A 15,315-nucleotide genomic window follows, 5' to 3' on the forward strand; every position below is an offset into this window, starting at 1 on the left:
AAAAAAAAATCCGACCACACTGAACCTGATAGAAGAGAAGGTGGGAAGTAGTCTTAAATGCATGAGAACAGGAGACTGCTGGGGAACCTTGTTAGCCAACCATTGTTAAGAGGTGGGTCTCAGTTAAGGCATGGCTTTGCTGGGAGCCAGAGTAAAGCACATGCACCTCCGTGTGCGCGCTCTCTCCGAGCCTTTTCCAGAAGGACATTGCTGTGCTTGGATTTCTCGTTTTCTGTTTCATGAGTTTTCCCCTTATAATAAATAAAATTTAATTGTTTTATCCTTAGGTAGCCTGGTTATTTCTACAGGAGACCACTTCCTAAATATAACCCCAGTAGCACACACACTAAGAGCAACAATAAATAATATGGATAGAAACTTCAAAATCCTTAGAAGCGCCGGGCAATGGTGGCACACGGCTTTAATCCCAGCTCTCTGTGAGTTTGAGACCAGCCTCGTCTATGGAGTCAGTTCCAGAACAGTCAACTCTGCTACACAGAGAAACCCTGTCTCAAAAAATCAAAAAACAAACAAAATCTTTAGCAGCAATACTTACTCTCTAAGACATGCAGTTTTTCTATCTGCTAAAGAAATGCCCAATTTTAAGTAATGAAATACATAATTTACTTAGATCCCATAAATTCAGGAACTAATATTCAGTTGAGATATTGCTCAACATAAAAATGACATCTACTGTGTACTCCAAATACACATTTTCACACTAGTCCCTGGAAGATAGAAATGGATATTCTAAGACTAAAGTTCTGTGAAGAGTTTTGTGGAATCTTTCTTTACAAAGACACCATAGCCTTCTCGTCGACATTATGTGTATTCTTACATTTAAGCTTTTTCAGAAATGTAAAGATCCTTTCAAGACTTTCTATTCTTTCTTTTTGAACACAATTTAAAAACAAAACTGTGGATCTAGAAACTATGGATCACTTCTATAATTCCATAATTTGGGAGACTGAGGCAGTAGAGTAACCTCACATAGTAAAGCCTTGTCTCAACAAAAAACAAACATACTCATTATATATACATCTATATGAACTTCAAAGATATACTCTGAAATCTAAAATAAACAGTGAGTTTTATGAGAATCAGGTAAGTCTCTGTGGGTTTGGGCCAGCCTGGTCTACTTACAAGATCCATCCGAGCCAGTCTATAATAAAAAACGAAAGCTAAAGCTGAATTTAAAAATATATATATATTATTTTCTGGTTTCTTTCATTTCTATTGTAAAGAACTATGAAAGAGGGGAGTTATGATACTTGTGGTTTTTTATTTTGCTTTAAGAGAACACAGCTACATGGTGTAAGTGAATGACAAACTGAGAGCAAATGTCTGTTTCGGAATAAATTTTTGTATACTGTGAAGATGTGTCATTATGATTGATTTAATAAAAAGCTGAGTGGCCAATAGTTAGGCAGGATTTTCAGGCATATAGGGCACTGGGAGGGAGAAGAGAAGAGTTGTCACACAGACAGAGAGGAAGCAGCATGGGCAGCACAGAGTAAAAGTAATAAAGCCAGAAGAAAAATAGTGCATTGATAAAAATGGGATACTTTAAGTTGTAAGAGTTGGTTACTAACTAGTCCAAGCTATTGGCAGAGTTTTATTAATTAATAATATGTCACCATGTCATTTAATAGGGAGCCGGAAGTCCTGATGAAAAAAAAAATCCATCTACAAATGACTAAGTGAGAAAAATGACTTACAAACTGCTTGCAAATGAACTAATCTAGAAGGATAGACATGAAAAGGAAACAAAACCCTACAAGTAGTTATAAGTTCATTTATGAAGAAAAATAAAAATTAAGGAAAAAATATGTAAGCAACTAAACCACCACTAAGCCCGAGTCCAGTCAAAAATTCTAAGAAAAGTTTTCAAGCAAAAGATAACACTGTAGCTTGACTTTCAAGAGGATCACCCAATTCTTGACACATGTGTTCAACCTTTATTGAATGATTAAACAACAGAATTTAGTGATGAACAATTTCAATTGCAAAAGAATTCACACACTCAGTAAATATCAATAAAATTATTTACAGATGTTTTCTTGAGTGAACATTAAGGTAGAATGACAGTGGGTGGTGTGGACCACCGCTGTCTAACAAAGTTCCAGATGAAAGTTGGCAGACCACAATTCTCCATCACCTTTTTACTTTCATTTTTATTGATTTGTACTATGTGTTAAGGAACTTCCTTATGCCTCTTTCTTTGGGAGTTTTGTAAGGGCTTTGAAGGATGAAAAGGGATACAATGGTAGCCTTCTTAACAAAGTCATTCTTTGGAAAACAGCCCCACCACTGTGGAACCATTTTGCATGATGACTGCATAAAGGAACCCCATTGTTCACTCCTAATTACAACAGGAAGAAAGTAAGAGGCTGAGCCTAAAGATGCAAAGCATACAATCCATCTCCAGTGCAGGTGGCATTAATGGCAAGAATTCAGTTAATAAGTATTGGGAAATACAAATGGTATGGCACAAAGGCAAAAGATTAAGAAATCAGATCCTTACCTTTTGGAAGTGTTTGAGGGGAAGAGATCCATACAAGTTAAGACTCAAACACAAAGGAACACAATTAGGGAATATCTCAGTGTTCTCGTGGTGCGTCTCACTGCATCAACCAAAATGAGGAATGAAAATTGCTCTTAAATTGTTATGGAGTGGGGCTGGAGAGATGGCTCAGAGGTTAAGAGCATTGCCTGCTCTTCCAAAGGTCCTGAGTTCAATTCCCGGCACATGGTGGCTCACAACCATCTGTAAAGAGGTCTGGTGCCCTCTTCTGGCCTGCAGACATGCACACAGACAGAATATTGTATACAAAATAAATAAATATTTTTTAAAAAATTGTTATGGAGTTTCTGGTCCCGGAGGAAATCCTTTTCCCAAGGTCAGGCATTTGGATAAGAACCTACAATCCTCCAGGGACTTGAGGAAAGTCCCTGCTTGCTAAAAGCACCATTCTCCTTAGCTCTGGAAGGAAGAACTTGTAACCCTTCCATCGATGTAATAGGTTGCCTGGTAGAGTTACTAAAACTTTGCAAACAATAGGCATTTAGATACTTTCTCAATGATAGACTGGATCGGCTCACAGGCAAAGTCCTTTGCAAGCTTAGACATGGAATTAAAGGTAGCACAGTGGAAATGGTACCTATATGAATTCCTTTGTGACCAGGATGTGATAGCAAAGGGGTCTATGCAGTCCCCATACCTACACTATTCACCACTCACATAAAAGAGGAACCTATTGGACTGTGGGGACCAATAGAATGGTCACAGCATTTGGGTAACAACTAACTCATGGAATACAAACTGAATGAAAAGCAGCAGGCTATAGACAGGGGAATGAATGGCTTTTTACTGAAAAGGAACTACCTAACCAGCACAACATGCTGAAGTAGTCACAACACTGCTGAGTATAAGACAAACAGCTAAAGACAGAAAAAGGAAAACGTATAGTTTCTCCAGTTCATAGTGTGTGTTCAATGGTACAGATATAAGGTTGTCAAAATGAAAAAAAACCACTAGGTGGCAGATAAATGTCAAGACATTTAGTAGGAAGACATGGATAGAAATGGCAAAACATAGCAAAGACATCAAAGTTTATGTAACCCATGTAATGGAACACACAGGCAAGACACATAAGACATCTAAAAATAATAAAATAGGACACAAATTGTCATCATGTTCAATTAAGATTAGACTATTAAAACTTCCTAGGGAAAAAATTCACAATAAATTATCAAGGATAACTGTCATGCAATTGGTAAACTCGAAAGTTTACTCCTAAAACTAAAAATAATGAAGTAATATGGAGAAACAAATTTAATCAGGAACTATAAGAATAACTATTTAATGGTATGCATACTGAAATATTAAGAAACCTAAGAATGTTAGCAGAATTCATAAAAAAGAATTCTAAGATTATATAAAACATTGGAATATACAGGCACACAAGTGCTATTTTAATGATTTGATGAAAGAAACATGGCAGGACTCTAAACAGGCCATTAAAGATTGCACCTTTGTCCAGCACTTAAAACTAGATTCAAACACCAAATACCAGCTGTAACACGGTCTCCTAAACAATTAAATTATAAGCTACAAATAGATTTCACTGGACCCTTGAATACTCACAGGGGCCTATATGACTGCACCCTAGTAGATGTAAGCATAGGGGTTGGGTTAACTAGAGAAAGTCATAGATAAGACCAGTCGGCAACAAAATAAACATTCTGGTGTTGGACAGCCAGATAGGGCTACCCAAAAATTACTGATTTACATCAAGGGACACATCTAAAGTCCAGAGGTGTTTCTGTGTTATGGAAATACAGTGGGTCTTCCATTTAACATATAATTCAACTCCAGCTGACAATATACAAAGATGGAAAGGACTGTTTAAAGCCAAATTATTGTAACTCAAAGATACCCTTTAAAAAAGTTATTAAAATTGCATTCTATGAGTTAAATACTAGACAAAGTTTGAATAGAACTTCTCCCTTACAAGAAGCTATTAAGTCATACTTAGAGACAGAACAGCAACCAGATATTTCCTGACCATGCAGTATAATTCCCCATAAATGTGTTTATAGACACAGGAATACTCAAGTTTAAAGGCACCTGGAACAGGCAACATAACCTTTACTACAGACAAGAAGGTAAATCTAAACCTAAAAAAAAATTAAACTATTTACAATACCTATATTGGATTTGCACTATCATAAAGATAGGAATATTCTTAGTATTACTTTACTCAGTGTTGGTGCATTTTACCTTCTGCGCAGACAGAAAGGGAAATAAAACATGGCAAGACAGGGCCATACCAAATTGCACCCTATGCCTCATAAAATCTTTAACAAGAAAATAAAAAAGAATACAAGATGGAACTACACTATGTTGTTGGGCCAAGGCATCAAGGACACTGTTACTGAAACTCCCCTGTTGAATTCTTTAAGTTTACGATTACCCTGTGTGTCAAGATCAGGCTCTGCAACACCACCAATGCATGCTTTGCCATCACCAATACTACTGAGATGGTCAAAGTTGGAGTCATCATTGCTTTGGTCCACAGGATGACACAGTGAAAATGAAACCGACAAAAATCACTTAGGCTAACCCATGCGGATAGCATTTCAGTGCAGGAAATCAAATTTGCAGAGATTTAGGGATACCCGCCTCTTGAATAGTCACTGTCATTTTTGTAAAACCCCTGTGAAGCCATGGAGCTCCCTTTTCCATAGTGCGACTTGTCTCTCCCACAAGAAACCCCAGCAGTGTATAAGATCAAGTTTTAGGCGTAACTCCCTCATGCATGGTTAAACTGGACTTTTCATTTGGGTGTATAATCTTGACATATAGAATATATACTGGGTACCTTGTATTCTTGAAAAGGCCCCAGAGAAAGATATTCTTCTCACTTGGGCAAGAGCAGGAACAAAGCACTACTTAGCTAAAAAGTCAAAAATGCCAGGCTCTGGATTTTACACTACCACAATTCCCCCCCTTTGATCTAGCCACCTTAGATGTTATCTCGAAGTCTGAGCAGTTCCCCTTAATCAGCTAACATTTGACAAAATGCTAATGCAGAACAAAATCCACCCATTTTCCTTCTGTAGATTATACAGGTTGACTACTATGAGGTTCTGTTCCCAGCCACCTAGGAAGAGAGTTCACAAGACGGTCATGTTTTCTGTGTTTGTTTTCGTTTTGTTTTTTTTTTTTCATTATCAGTTACAAACTTCTAGCTTTAACTAACCACACAGAGGTGGTTAAAAGACAAACTCCCTCTCCCCCTCTTAGAAATCACAGCCCCTTCCTCTATTTCCCCTTTTCAGATGTGCCTGGGTGCTTCACAATCATGGGACCTTTGAGACAAAAGTAAGATAACAGGCACCCACTTTATCAACCTCATCTCTCTTCTTGGTCCTGAAAAATGTGTGCCTGGTATCCTTGCTACTTACTTCTAGAGAATTGCTAATTGTGTCTGTATGGGTATATAAACTAGAAACCTTGTGAAATAGGGAGACATAATTGAAAGAATAAAGACACTTGAGAGGAAGATGTGTATGAGCTGATTCAGTCACCCGCAGATCCCTTTAGTGTTGTGGAATTGCCCTCTGTATGCTGTGAATATGTTTTTATTACCATTGGTTAATAAAGAAGCTGCTTTGGGTCTATGGCAGCACAGAATACAGCAAGGTAAAAATTATAAGCAGAGATAGAGGAGAGAAAAAAACAGAGTCAGAGAGAAGCCATGTAGCCACCAAAGGAAAAAGATGCCTGCCTGCCAGAATCTTAGCGGCAAACCACAAACCTTGTGTTAAAATATGAAATAATACAAATGGGTTAATTTAAAATGTAAGATTAGTTAAAAAGATCCCAAGCTAATAGGCCAAACAGTGCTTTAATTAATATAATCTTTGTATGATTATTTTGGGTCTGGGCGGCCATTAACTAGCAAACAGCCTCCTACTACACTTTAGCCTGTCCTACTTGCGTAAAACGTCCTGTCTGAACCCTTAGGGGGCACTGAGGCTGGAACTCAGAGGTCCCCGATAATTCAAACCCTTCATCAACAACCATATCTAAAGCAATAGGAACAATGAATGAAACAACCATCATAACAAATAAATCAAGAGTAAAGTATGATATTGGTGACTTACCCTTGCACCTTGGATTGATTACTACCAGAATACTAGAACCTATGAACACTTAATCCCAAACCTTACTTACATACACGAGGAATGCATTCTGTGTGCAACATGTTCATTGTGAAGTTACTGGAAATACTGTCTGATATAGCTACTGTGATAAATGAGAAAGGCTAATGCTCATATTTGTACCAAGTTTGATAGCCATAGTCACCAATGACCAAGAGGACACTAAAAATACCAACTTTAACAAAAGAAACCCATTGAAATGCTATTTAACACCAATTTGGAGAAATATCACAGAAGCACCAGCCCTTTACAATTTCAACTTGGGAGAAATGTCTCTTAAATCATCCTTCTACCTTATGAAGAACAAGGGAAGAATAGATTTGAGATGTCAGACATAAAAATAGCACCAAACACAAAATTCCTCTCAGGATTTTTGGCCTCAAACATATGGCAGACCAACTCTGTGATTGGCACCCAGGACAATAAAACTACAGAGATTGTAAACAAAAATGTATACAATTATTCTGATTGGAAGCAGAATGAGGAGCCAGATTAATTGACTGGGATGACATCAACATCTGCCACACACACACACACACACACACACACACAAATCAAAACAAAAAAACCCACAAGATTACCAGAACTGTACCTCAGTAATAGGAGAAAATGATGGAAGCATTTTCTCTCTTCAAATACAGTTCTACTGCCATATAGATCTAAATGTACAAATTTCCTTTTTGGACTATATCCAAAATGGAATAAGCCAAATATGACTGTAGTGTTTGTGGCCAAACTCCCCAACCTACTGTACTATAGTAAGATGGACATATGGACAGGGAAGGCTGAAATTGATTCATTTCTACCTATATGATGGGATGGAAATTACAGCATTGGGGACACAACATTCAGATTTCCATTGAGTTTTGGCTCAGTGCCAAAACCCTTCACATCTTTATGGTTTTGAAGCCTCACCACCTGATAAGAATCCATGCAGACAAGACACATTGTGCCTGCATAGTGTTCTACAGAACTCAGATTATACCTTACCACAGACAGCCAAAGTTTGTACTGACGTGGCCTATATACTGTTACAATTTTTAATGCAAAAGGCCTCAACTCTCACATAGAGATCTATATGAGAATCTCTGGGATTGGTATTAACCAATGCAAACAAGACTGATGCACTGACTAATGTCAACTCTTGCATACTGGTTGACCGCTCAATGCAATCACCCAATTCAGACTGGACTTGTAAGGGCACATGTGTACAAATTTCCTGTAGTCCTTTAAGGATTCCTACTTCAAATGGACCACCACTATACAAGGTTTAATACACCAACAACAAAATAGCAATATAAGTGGTGGAAAAGATAATGGAATAGCCTAATTGACCTCAGTCTTTATCATACACCATTCTCAGAAGATTTACAACTTGACAACTACATTTACTGTCACATCTTTAAGAAAAATTATAAAACCAAAGGAACAATGGATTCCACTAATTATCAATGATACACTGGAACCCACCTTTATAACCAAAAAACAAAAATTTGGTTGCAAAAAAAACAATTTTTTTTTGTGGCTTTTATACCCTGAATGCACTACATGACAACGAAACAAGACTCATCAATACCTCCGGATATCCACACCAGGAACATCACATACCCTTTCGCATATAAATTCCTTATGATTCTTTTGAGCTTGTTTAATAAACTTGACCTTAAGAGGATCTATAACAATGAGCTCCATAGACAACTACCATACCAGAAGGAACAAACCAGCCAAGCATGATTCTGGCAGATATATCTGTGAAAACCATGATTAAAGAAACTTCTTCAGGAAATGTTGCATTCAAAATTTTTGGTTTGGCCCCACAATGTCAATGACATTTTGACAAAAGAGAGCATCTATACATTAGTCACAAACCAGAGATGGATGCCGCTGGAGACTCAACAGACTTCCTGATGCTTTATATTCATCATTTTCTTTTTCATATTAACATACAAAGATCTAAGAAACAATACTGGAGCTCATTATGAAGCTAACTGAAATCTTAGTTGCTCTTTTAACTAATAAAAGAACTATACCTCTCCCATGACCGTGAACCACTTGCACCTACTTGACACTAGGCAAGTAAGGAAGATAATCTACTGTGATTAGCTTAGCTCGGGTTCCTGCAGCTTCAATATTGCTATGTCCCCCTTTACAACACGTTTGAAAGTGATTGCATTTCCTTTTAGTTCTGAATGTGTTTTCAACTTGGTACCATACCAAACCTAGAGAAAATAAAAAAAAAAAAAAATAGGAAAATATCTATATGCCAGGCAGATCAAAACAATATCCTGTGATCTATATTGTTTTGACCATTTTACTTAATAGTTATATGTTTTAGTGCCTAAAATTTATTCACCTGCATTTATTTGCCTATTAGTAGTTGAAATATTTACTGTATGTATCAAGGACTAGAGGATAAAATGTAATGAGCATAGTTAAAAAAAAAAGCATTTTCATAATGCAAAAACAACTTAATCATGAACACCACCACATCCAAGGCTGTACCTGATAACCAGAACCCAGAATCTCACTCACTCAAGATGATCAGACACAGTCCTACAACCACAGGTCAACCACAGGACAGTATATAAGCAGATACCAAGAGCAATTCTGGGCTCTGAACATCTGAAGAGATTTCACCTTGATGAGCCCTGCAACTAGAGCATCTCTCCCAGAATGCTGACTCTTGAACTAGAGACTTCTGTTAGAGACTGGACCTGATCATCAACAAAGATAAACAAGTGAGCAGCCTTGGGGAAATAGACTTAGGACCATATCTAGGAATTTGGAAGATGAACCTTGTGTGGTGACCATCAGCATAATAAAATATAACTTTTGGAATGCTAACTATGTATATCAACCTTCTTGCTCATGGAAATCAGGATCACTTAGAAACCATACTGTTTCCTATGACTGATGATGGGTTTTAGTCTGCCACACAGTATGGAAAGGAAAACTTTTTCAAATGAAATGCAAGATAACAGATTTTTAAAGAATCCCAATGATTTGCATTACACACCTACAGCAACTTGCTTTGCTCTAAATGTTTTCTAAGAAAAAGAACTTTTGAAAGTAAATATATCGACATTTTTATGTTCACACTTGTGTTCAAGAGAATGACTTCCATGTCTGTACAGATGACACACAGGAAAATAGGAGTTGGTTACCCTGGACCTGGATTACTAGTAGATGGTTATGAGGCTCCAACGTGGGTGTTGGGACAAGAACTCAGACATAATACTGCTTATCCGATAAACCAAAAGTCTTCCACAGATTAACAACAACAAGCACAAAACCTAAATATATAAATGATCCTTGGTTATATGATGCATCAACACTAAAGAGTTGTATATGGTAAATTTGCACCATAAACTGAATGCACTCCAAAGACCATGGCCAATAATTTATAACAGGAAAGCTGACCCAAAGCTACGCACAAAGTAGAAACACTCAGAATGTCCAATGGGATTATGAAACGATAGTAAACACACTGACACACTATGACTTCTATATTTACCACAAAACTACAATAATCAACAATAAAAAAGGATGGAGAATAAAAGCCAAAACATAATGCAGGAAAATATAATCAGCTTTTAACCAAAAGATCAGAAGAAACTCAGCCAAAAAAAGTGTCATCCTGACCAATGTTACCCAGCTACCTATGATTCTATGTATATAGAAAATCAAACACTGACTTCACAACACCTACAAATTAACTCAAAGTGACCCTTAAAATGTTATGTTTCTGACCATCTTGCTACTGATATTTATTCCAGATAGGCTCTAAAGTTCTCCAAAAAGGGAGATGATCTCAGCCAGATCTTGTTCTGTAGCCCTTCATGCTTCCTTGTGGTTTAAGGCAAACCAAGTTCCAATGATACCCACACAGAAAACACTTTAGAAGAATAATTTAATCTGCTTCCTACCCCGTGGATTATTCACAAGATGTGGCATCTGCCCCTTCCACCTACCCAACAGCATGCAAATCTGAGAAACCTCTGCAGAACTTCCTTTTGTATCCTGGCAGTGAACTTCACTGAATCATACCATGGTGGTTAACAGTAGCAGAAACTTAAAGAGTTCCATTGCTGAAGGATGATCCCCATAACTCACTTCCTTTCTAGCAGTTTCCAAACTGCCTGAAACATTTGTAAGACAAACATGAAAGTGAAATGCAATGTTCAGCACTTCTAGAAACCAGACCTTCTGCTGTCCATTTTTTCTTCTCAAATTCCCATTGTGACAAAACAATGCCTGTGTGTGCACACTGGGCAGTGATATCAAAAGCATCATAGCCCCCCATTCAAGGGTGGCAGAGCCTTCTCTTCCCCAGGGAATCCACACTCAGAGGCCAAGGGCTCAGAGGCAAAGGGCCACTGCCCAAGTCACCAAAGGGACCGACAGAAACAGCCTGGCTCATGGTCCATTCCAGTCTCAGCATCTCAGACTCTGCAGCTCAGCCAACCTGGCCTTCCTAAGCTGGGGGCCATGTTCACCATGGCATGACTGTGGTCTTTCTTATAGTTCTCTACAGCAGAAACAGAGGAGAATCCAGGAAAGATCCTGTAAGCTACCTCCCACTGGCACTTCCCAAAGTTCCTCACTGGTTAGGACCTCCCGGATGGACCTCAGAACATTAGCAGTGATGCTACCGTGTGAGCAGAGATCAAATGACTTGGATAACACAAGCCCTCCCAGCTCTATCCTTCCACAATAGGTCAGAGAGAGTCCTAATCTGGGAAATTTGTAGTTTAGTAGAATCTTCCATCCTCCCAGAGCTTTTCCTGTTCCCCCTCCTGTTAAAGCACGAAAGCTTTCACCCTCCTTTCTCCCCTCTCTGTGCTGTGACTACACCTGTTTACAGGTGGTCAGGGGACTCAATTCTTACACAGGTCTTCATTTGTAAACTCACAATGAAATCTACAGAAGTTGGAGGCTCCTCATTCACTGGCCTATTTTTCCTTCTCACTGACCAGTCAAGGACCAGCATGGAAAGAGTCTTTCCAGCATTGTGTGTAGCACAGGCAGGATTAGGTGTTCAAATCAATTTTCAATTATATAGTGTGAGGCAAGCCTGAGCTACAGGAGACATTGATCTAAATCAGTGGTTCTCAAGCTTCCTAATGTCACACAGTAATGCCATTCCTTATGAGGTGGTGACGCCCTACTAGAAAATTATTTTCACTGCTACTTCATAACTAAAATTTTGCTACTGTTATAAATTATACTAAAAATATTTGTGTATTCCGATGGTCTTTGGCCACTCTTCTAACAGGGTCACATATTCCCTGTAAAGGGAGCCTCAACCCCTCAGGTTGAGAACCACTGTTCTGTAAACTGATATAAATAAATGAATCAAAAAATAGCAACTAAGAAAAAAAATGGAATGAAATTCTTAATGGCTGGGAAACATTGGAAAATAGAAACATAAAGAGATTGGCGCTGTAATGCATTTAAAGAAAGTGAAGTTTAAAAAAGATACAAATAATTGGCTTTTTAAAATGAATAATTGACTTTTAAAAAAGATAGAATTAATTGGAAGAACACTTAGCTATACTGACTTTGCAACAGAGTTGGTGCTTTGCTGCTGGGGAGAATACCGTTAATAAGACATTGTATGACTTTGTCCCATGTAAAGTGTTAACTGCTGGGTGCTATAAGCTGACACATGGAGATAAAGCCAATGACCTGTGGCTCAAATCTCTGAGCTGACTTCACTGTATCAACCATGATTGCCCATATTTACACAGGAGAGATCCCTAAATGCACACTGAATAATCAGTACTTCAAATTACCCTCCCTAAATTGTACACCCACCAATTCTATCTTCATTCACATGGAAGGAATAAAACAAGGAGTTAAATTACACAGAAAGCCAGTCACACTGCCCCAGCAGGTTCTTTCTTACTATGTAGACATCTGCATCTCACTACCTTAAACTTCCTGCCATGACCTAGCTTTTGCCTAGGCTGTTTGTCCCTACAATGTACACAGTACACCGTTCCTCTTCTTCTGGTCTGAAGGGAGATGCCATGCTCCACACACAAATCCTTTTCCCCTTTTCCTGTTACTGCAATGGACAGCTCAGTATGTGAATCAAACCAATCACTTAAGAACTCTGGAGCTACAGACCTGTAATCCAAGAACTGATGGTGGTTAGTTTGGAGCATAACAAAGGGGAATGCCCAGTGGGGATACAGAAAGGGTTCAAGTCCACCTCAATCTACATAGGAAACCCTGACTCAAAACCACTTTTTAAAAAGACCAGAGATGCAGAGAGACTTAATACATCCTTTATGGCACACCAGCATGTAATAATGATGTTTGTGACCCTGTAATTGCCCCTTTAGCAGCATGCTAAAGGCCTGTGCTTTGACAGGGGAGCAGGGAATAGGGAGACCCTTTTGGCTGGCTGTAAATCAAGACTTGTCTCCTTGTTATGTCTGGTTATTCCTGGGGAACAAATATTTGCAACTTATCATACTAATCTCTAACAGCCATGGTTAGCATACTACTTATCTTTGCCATATCTGGAAGACAGTCCTCCCTTAGCTTAATTCTACTTTGTGGCTTACTGTCTCCTAAGAATGGGTAACTCCTTATACCATCAATTCTATTACCATCCATTCTGCTCTTCTACACCACAGTTTAGCAGTGGAGTGCTGCTCTCCACAGGGGATACTGTTTACCAGTTCCATAAAATTAACTATGGATATTCACTAGGATAGATCCGAAACCTAAATGTTACATTTTACAAGTGCAGAGCTTCTAGAAGATACCAGACAGACCAGTGTTAAAATACAGCACAAGAGGGATTTTGGCAGGTCCAAAGAGTCCCAAGGTGGGTGAGAGACAAGCCAAGCAGATCTCGCATACATGAAGAGTTTTATTGGAAGAAGGTGGGAAGGGAGCAAAATGAGAGAAGGGGAGTGCAGAGCTGCCTCATGGGAAGACAGAGAGAGAGAGAGACAGAGACAGAGACAGAGACAGAGACACAGAGAGAGATAAAGAAACAGAGAGACAGTCAGAGTGAGTGACAGAGAGAGAGGGTGACAGAGAAACATGGCTCAAACACCACCTATCTCTTCAGAGAAATAGCAGAAAGGAAGTTGGAGTGGGCGGAGCTTATCTCTTAAAGGGGCTTTTGGTGCCTGCCTACAGACCACACACTGACCTAACAGTATGGACTCTGGTTTGGCCAGTGTCCTGCCTGAATGCACCCAGCCAGGGGACAAGGGACAGGCCAGCATAATGCCTGAATCCTAACAATCAGGGCTTTCTGAGATTGACAAGTTTGCCTTCCATAGTAACAGTACAAGCACTACAGGTGCCAGCATTTCACAGTGACAGCAACTACTACGATATTTCTATCTTGCTCCCGGTTAGCTGCACAGACACAGCCCACAGAGTCAAGTGCCGCCCAAGCCCAGGAAGTTGCAAGGACCACATAGGACACGTAGGGCCGGGAAGGAATATGCGGAACACGCAGGGCAAGAAAGGTACATGTGGGACAAGCGGGACCACGCAGGACCACGCTGGACCCTGCGGAACTCTGCGTCTGGCCGCTAGCTCCCACCCAGTCCCAGGAAGGACCCACCACCTGGCTCCTGCTGCTCAGCAGGCCGCTCCTCCCCATCTGGGAACAGAAGCCCCTCTCACTCACCATGGCCGGCCACTCCTTCCCGTCTGGGCACAGAAGCCCCTTGCTCATCATGGCGCGGGTGCCGAGTGCTCTACCCACAATGGATCCCACAGAGCAGCACAGGGCACAACTTCCTACTTCCTCAGCAGGGAAGCTGAGCCAGAAAGCTAGGTCCCGGAAGAAGAACCCGCCCATCTGACTGGCTCAAGGCCCTGATTGGTTAGTGAAGTTTGAGTGACAAGACCTGGTGAGGCGAAGGGACACAGCACAGGCCTGACTTAAACCTGTAGAACAGAACTATCCAGTTTGGCTAGAGATTTGCAGAAAATTCCTCAGCAAGTGTCTTGTTAATATAAACCAATGGGTTCATTTTGAGAGAAGGAATCAGGCAATTCAGATAACATTGCATACAGAAACACAGGATATCTCTAGAACATTATAGACAAGTCCACAGTGGCCATGGGCTTGATAACCACAGTCCCAAGTGTGGAAAGAGATGGTTCTTAGGATATGAAACAACCTTTTCCCAAAGGCCAGGGTCCCAGACCTTTATCAGCTCTCACAAGCATATTCCTAGTTTCAGAGAAGGAACTCTTTTCTCCAGTCTATACACCAGGGCCTCAGGGAAACCTCCTAAGACAGGTTCCAAAACTCAGAGATGCCTAGTTTCTCAAGTATGTAGTAGAAATTCTGAACTGTGACATTTATGTGTAAGATCCACTTGGAGTTATTTTGAGAAGATTATAAATTGGATCTTGTGTACTGGGTAGCTCTCCACTACTTAGCAGTGATGTAGGAGAGTAGAATTGGTGGTATAAAACGTAGTACATAGTTAAAAAATAGAATTTAGCTGGGGGCAGGGGACTGCCTCTAGGCCTCTGTGTAAAGATCTCTCTACACTAAACAGGAACATCATACTTTTAAGAGAGTTTCATTAGTTAAGC

At 39.6% G+C, this 15,315-nt stretch overlaps 1 protein-coding gene across 3 annotated transcripts in view; it reads right to left on the bottom strand.

Annotated features, from left to right (window-relative positions):
- Window positions 1-14,516, bottom strand: part of LOC101995295 (zinc finger protein 120-like) — a 38,942-nt gene extending 24,426 nt beyond the window's left edge. Inside the window, exon 1 of one of the 3 annotated variants that reach the window (XM_013347569.2) lies at window positions 14,393-14,516. In XM_013347569.2, coding sequence (XP_013203023.2) covers window positions 14,393-14,443 — 51 coding nt within the window. In that variant the 5' untranslated portion in view covers window positions 14,444-14,516. Of the gene's footprint in view, window positions 1-10,700; window positions 10,946-12,861; window positions 12,967-14,392 lie in introns of those variants that run through there. The other 2 variants (XM_026782644.1, XM_026782647.1) reach the window with 2 other exon arrangements.
- Window positions 14,517-15,315: the final 799 nt, after the last annotated feature.

This window comes from Microtus ochrogaster, chromosome 1 (genome assembly GCF_000317375.1).
Source record: "Microtus ochrogaster isolate Prairie Vole_2 chromosome 1, MicOch1.0, whole genome shotgun sequence".
NCBI classification, from domain to species: Eukaryota; Metazoa; Chordata; class Mammalia; order Rodentia; family Cricetidae; genus Microtus; species Microtus ochrogaster.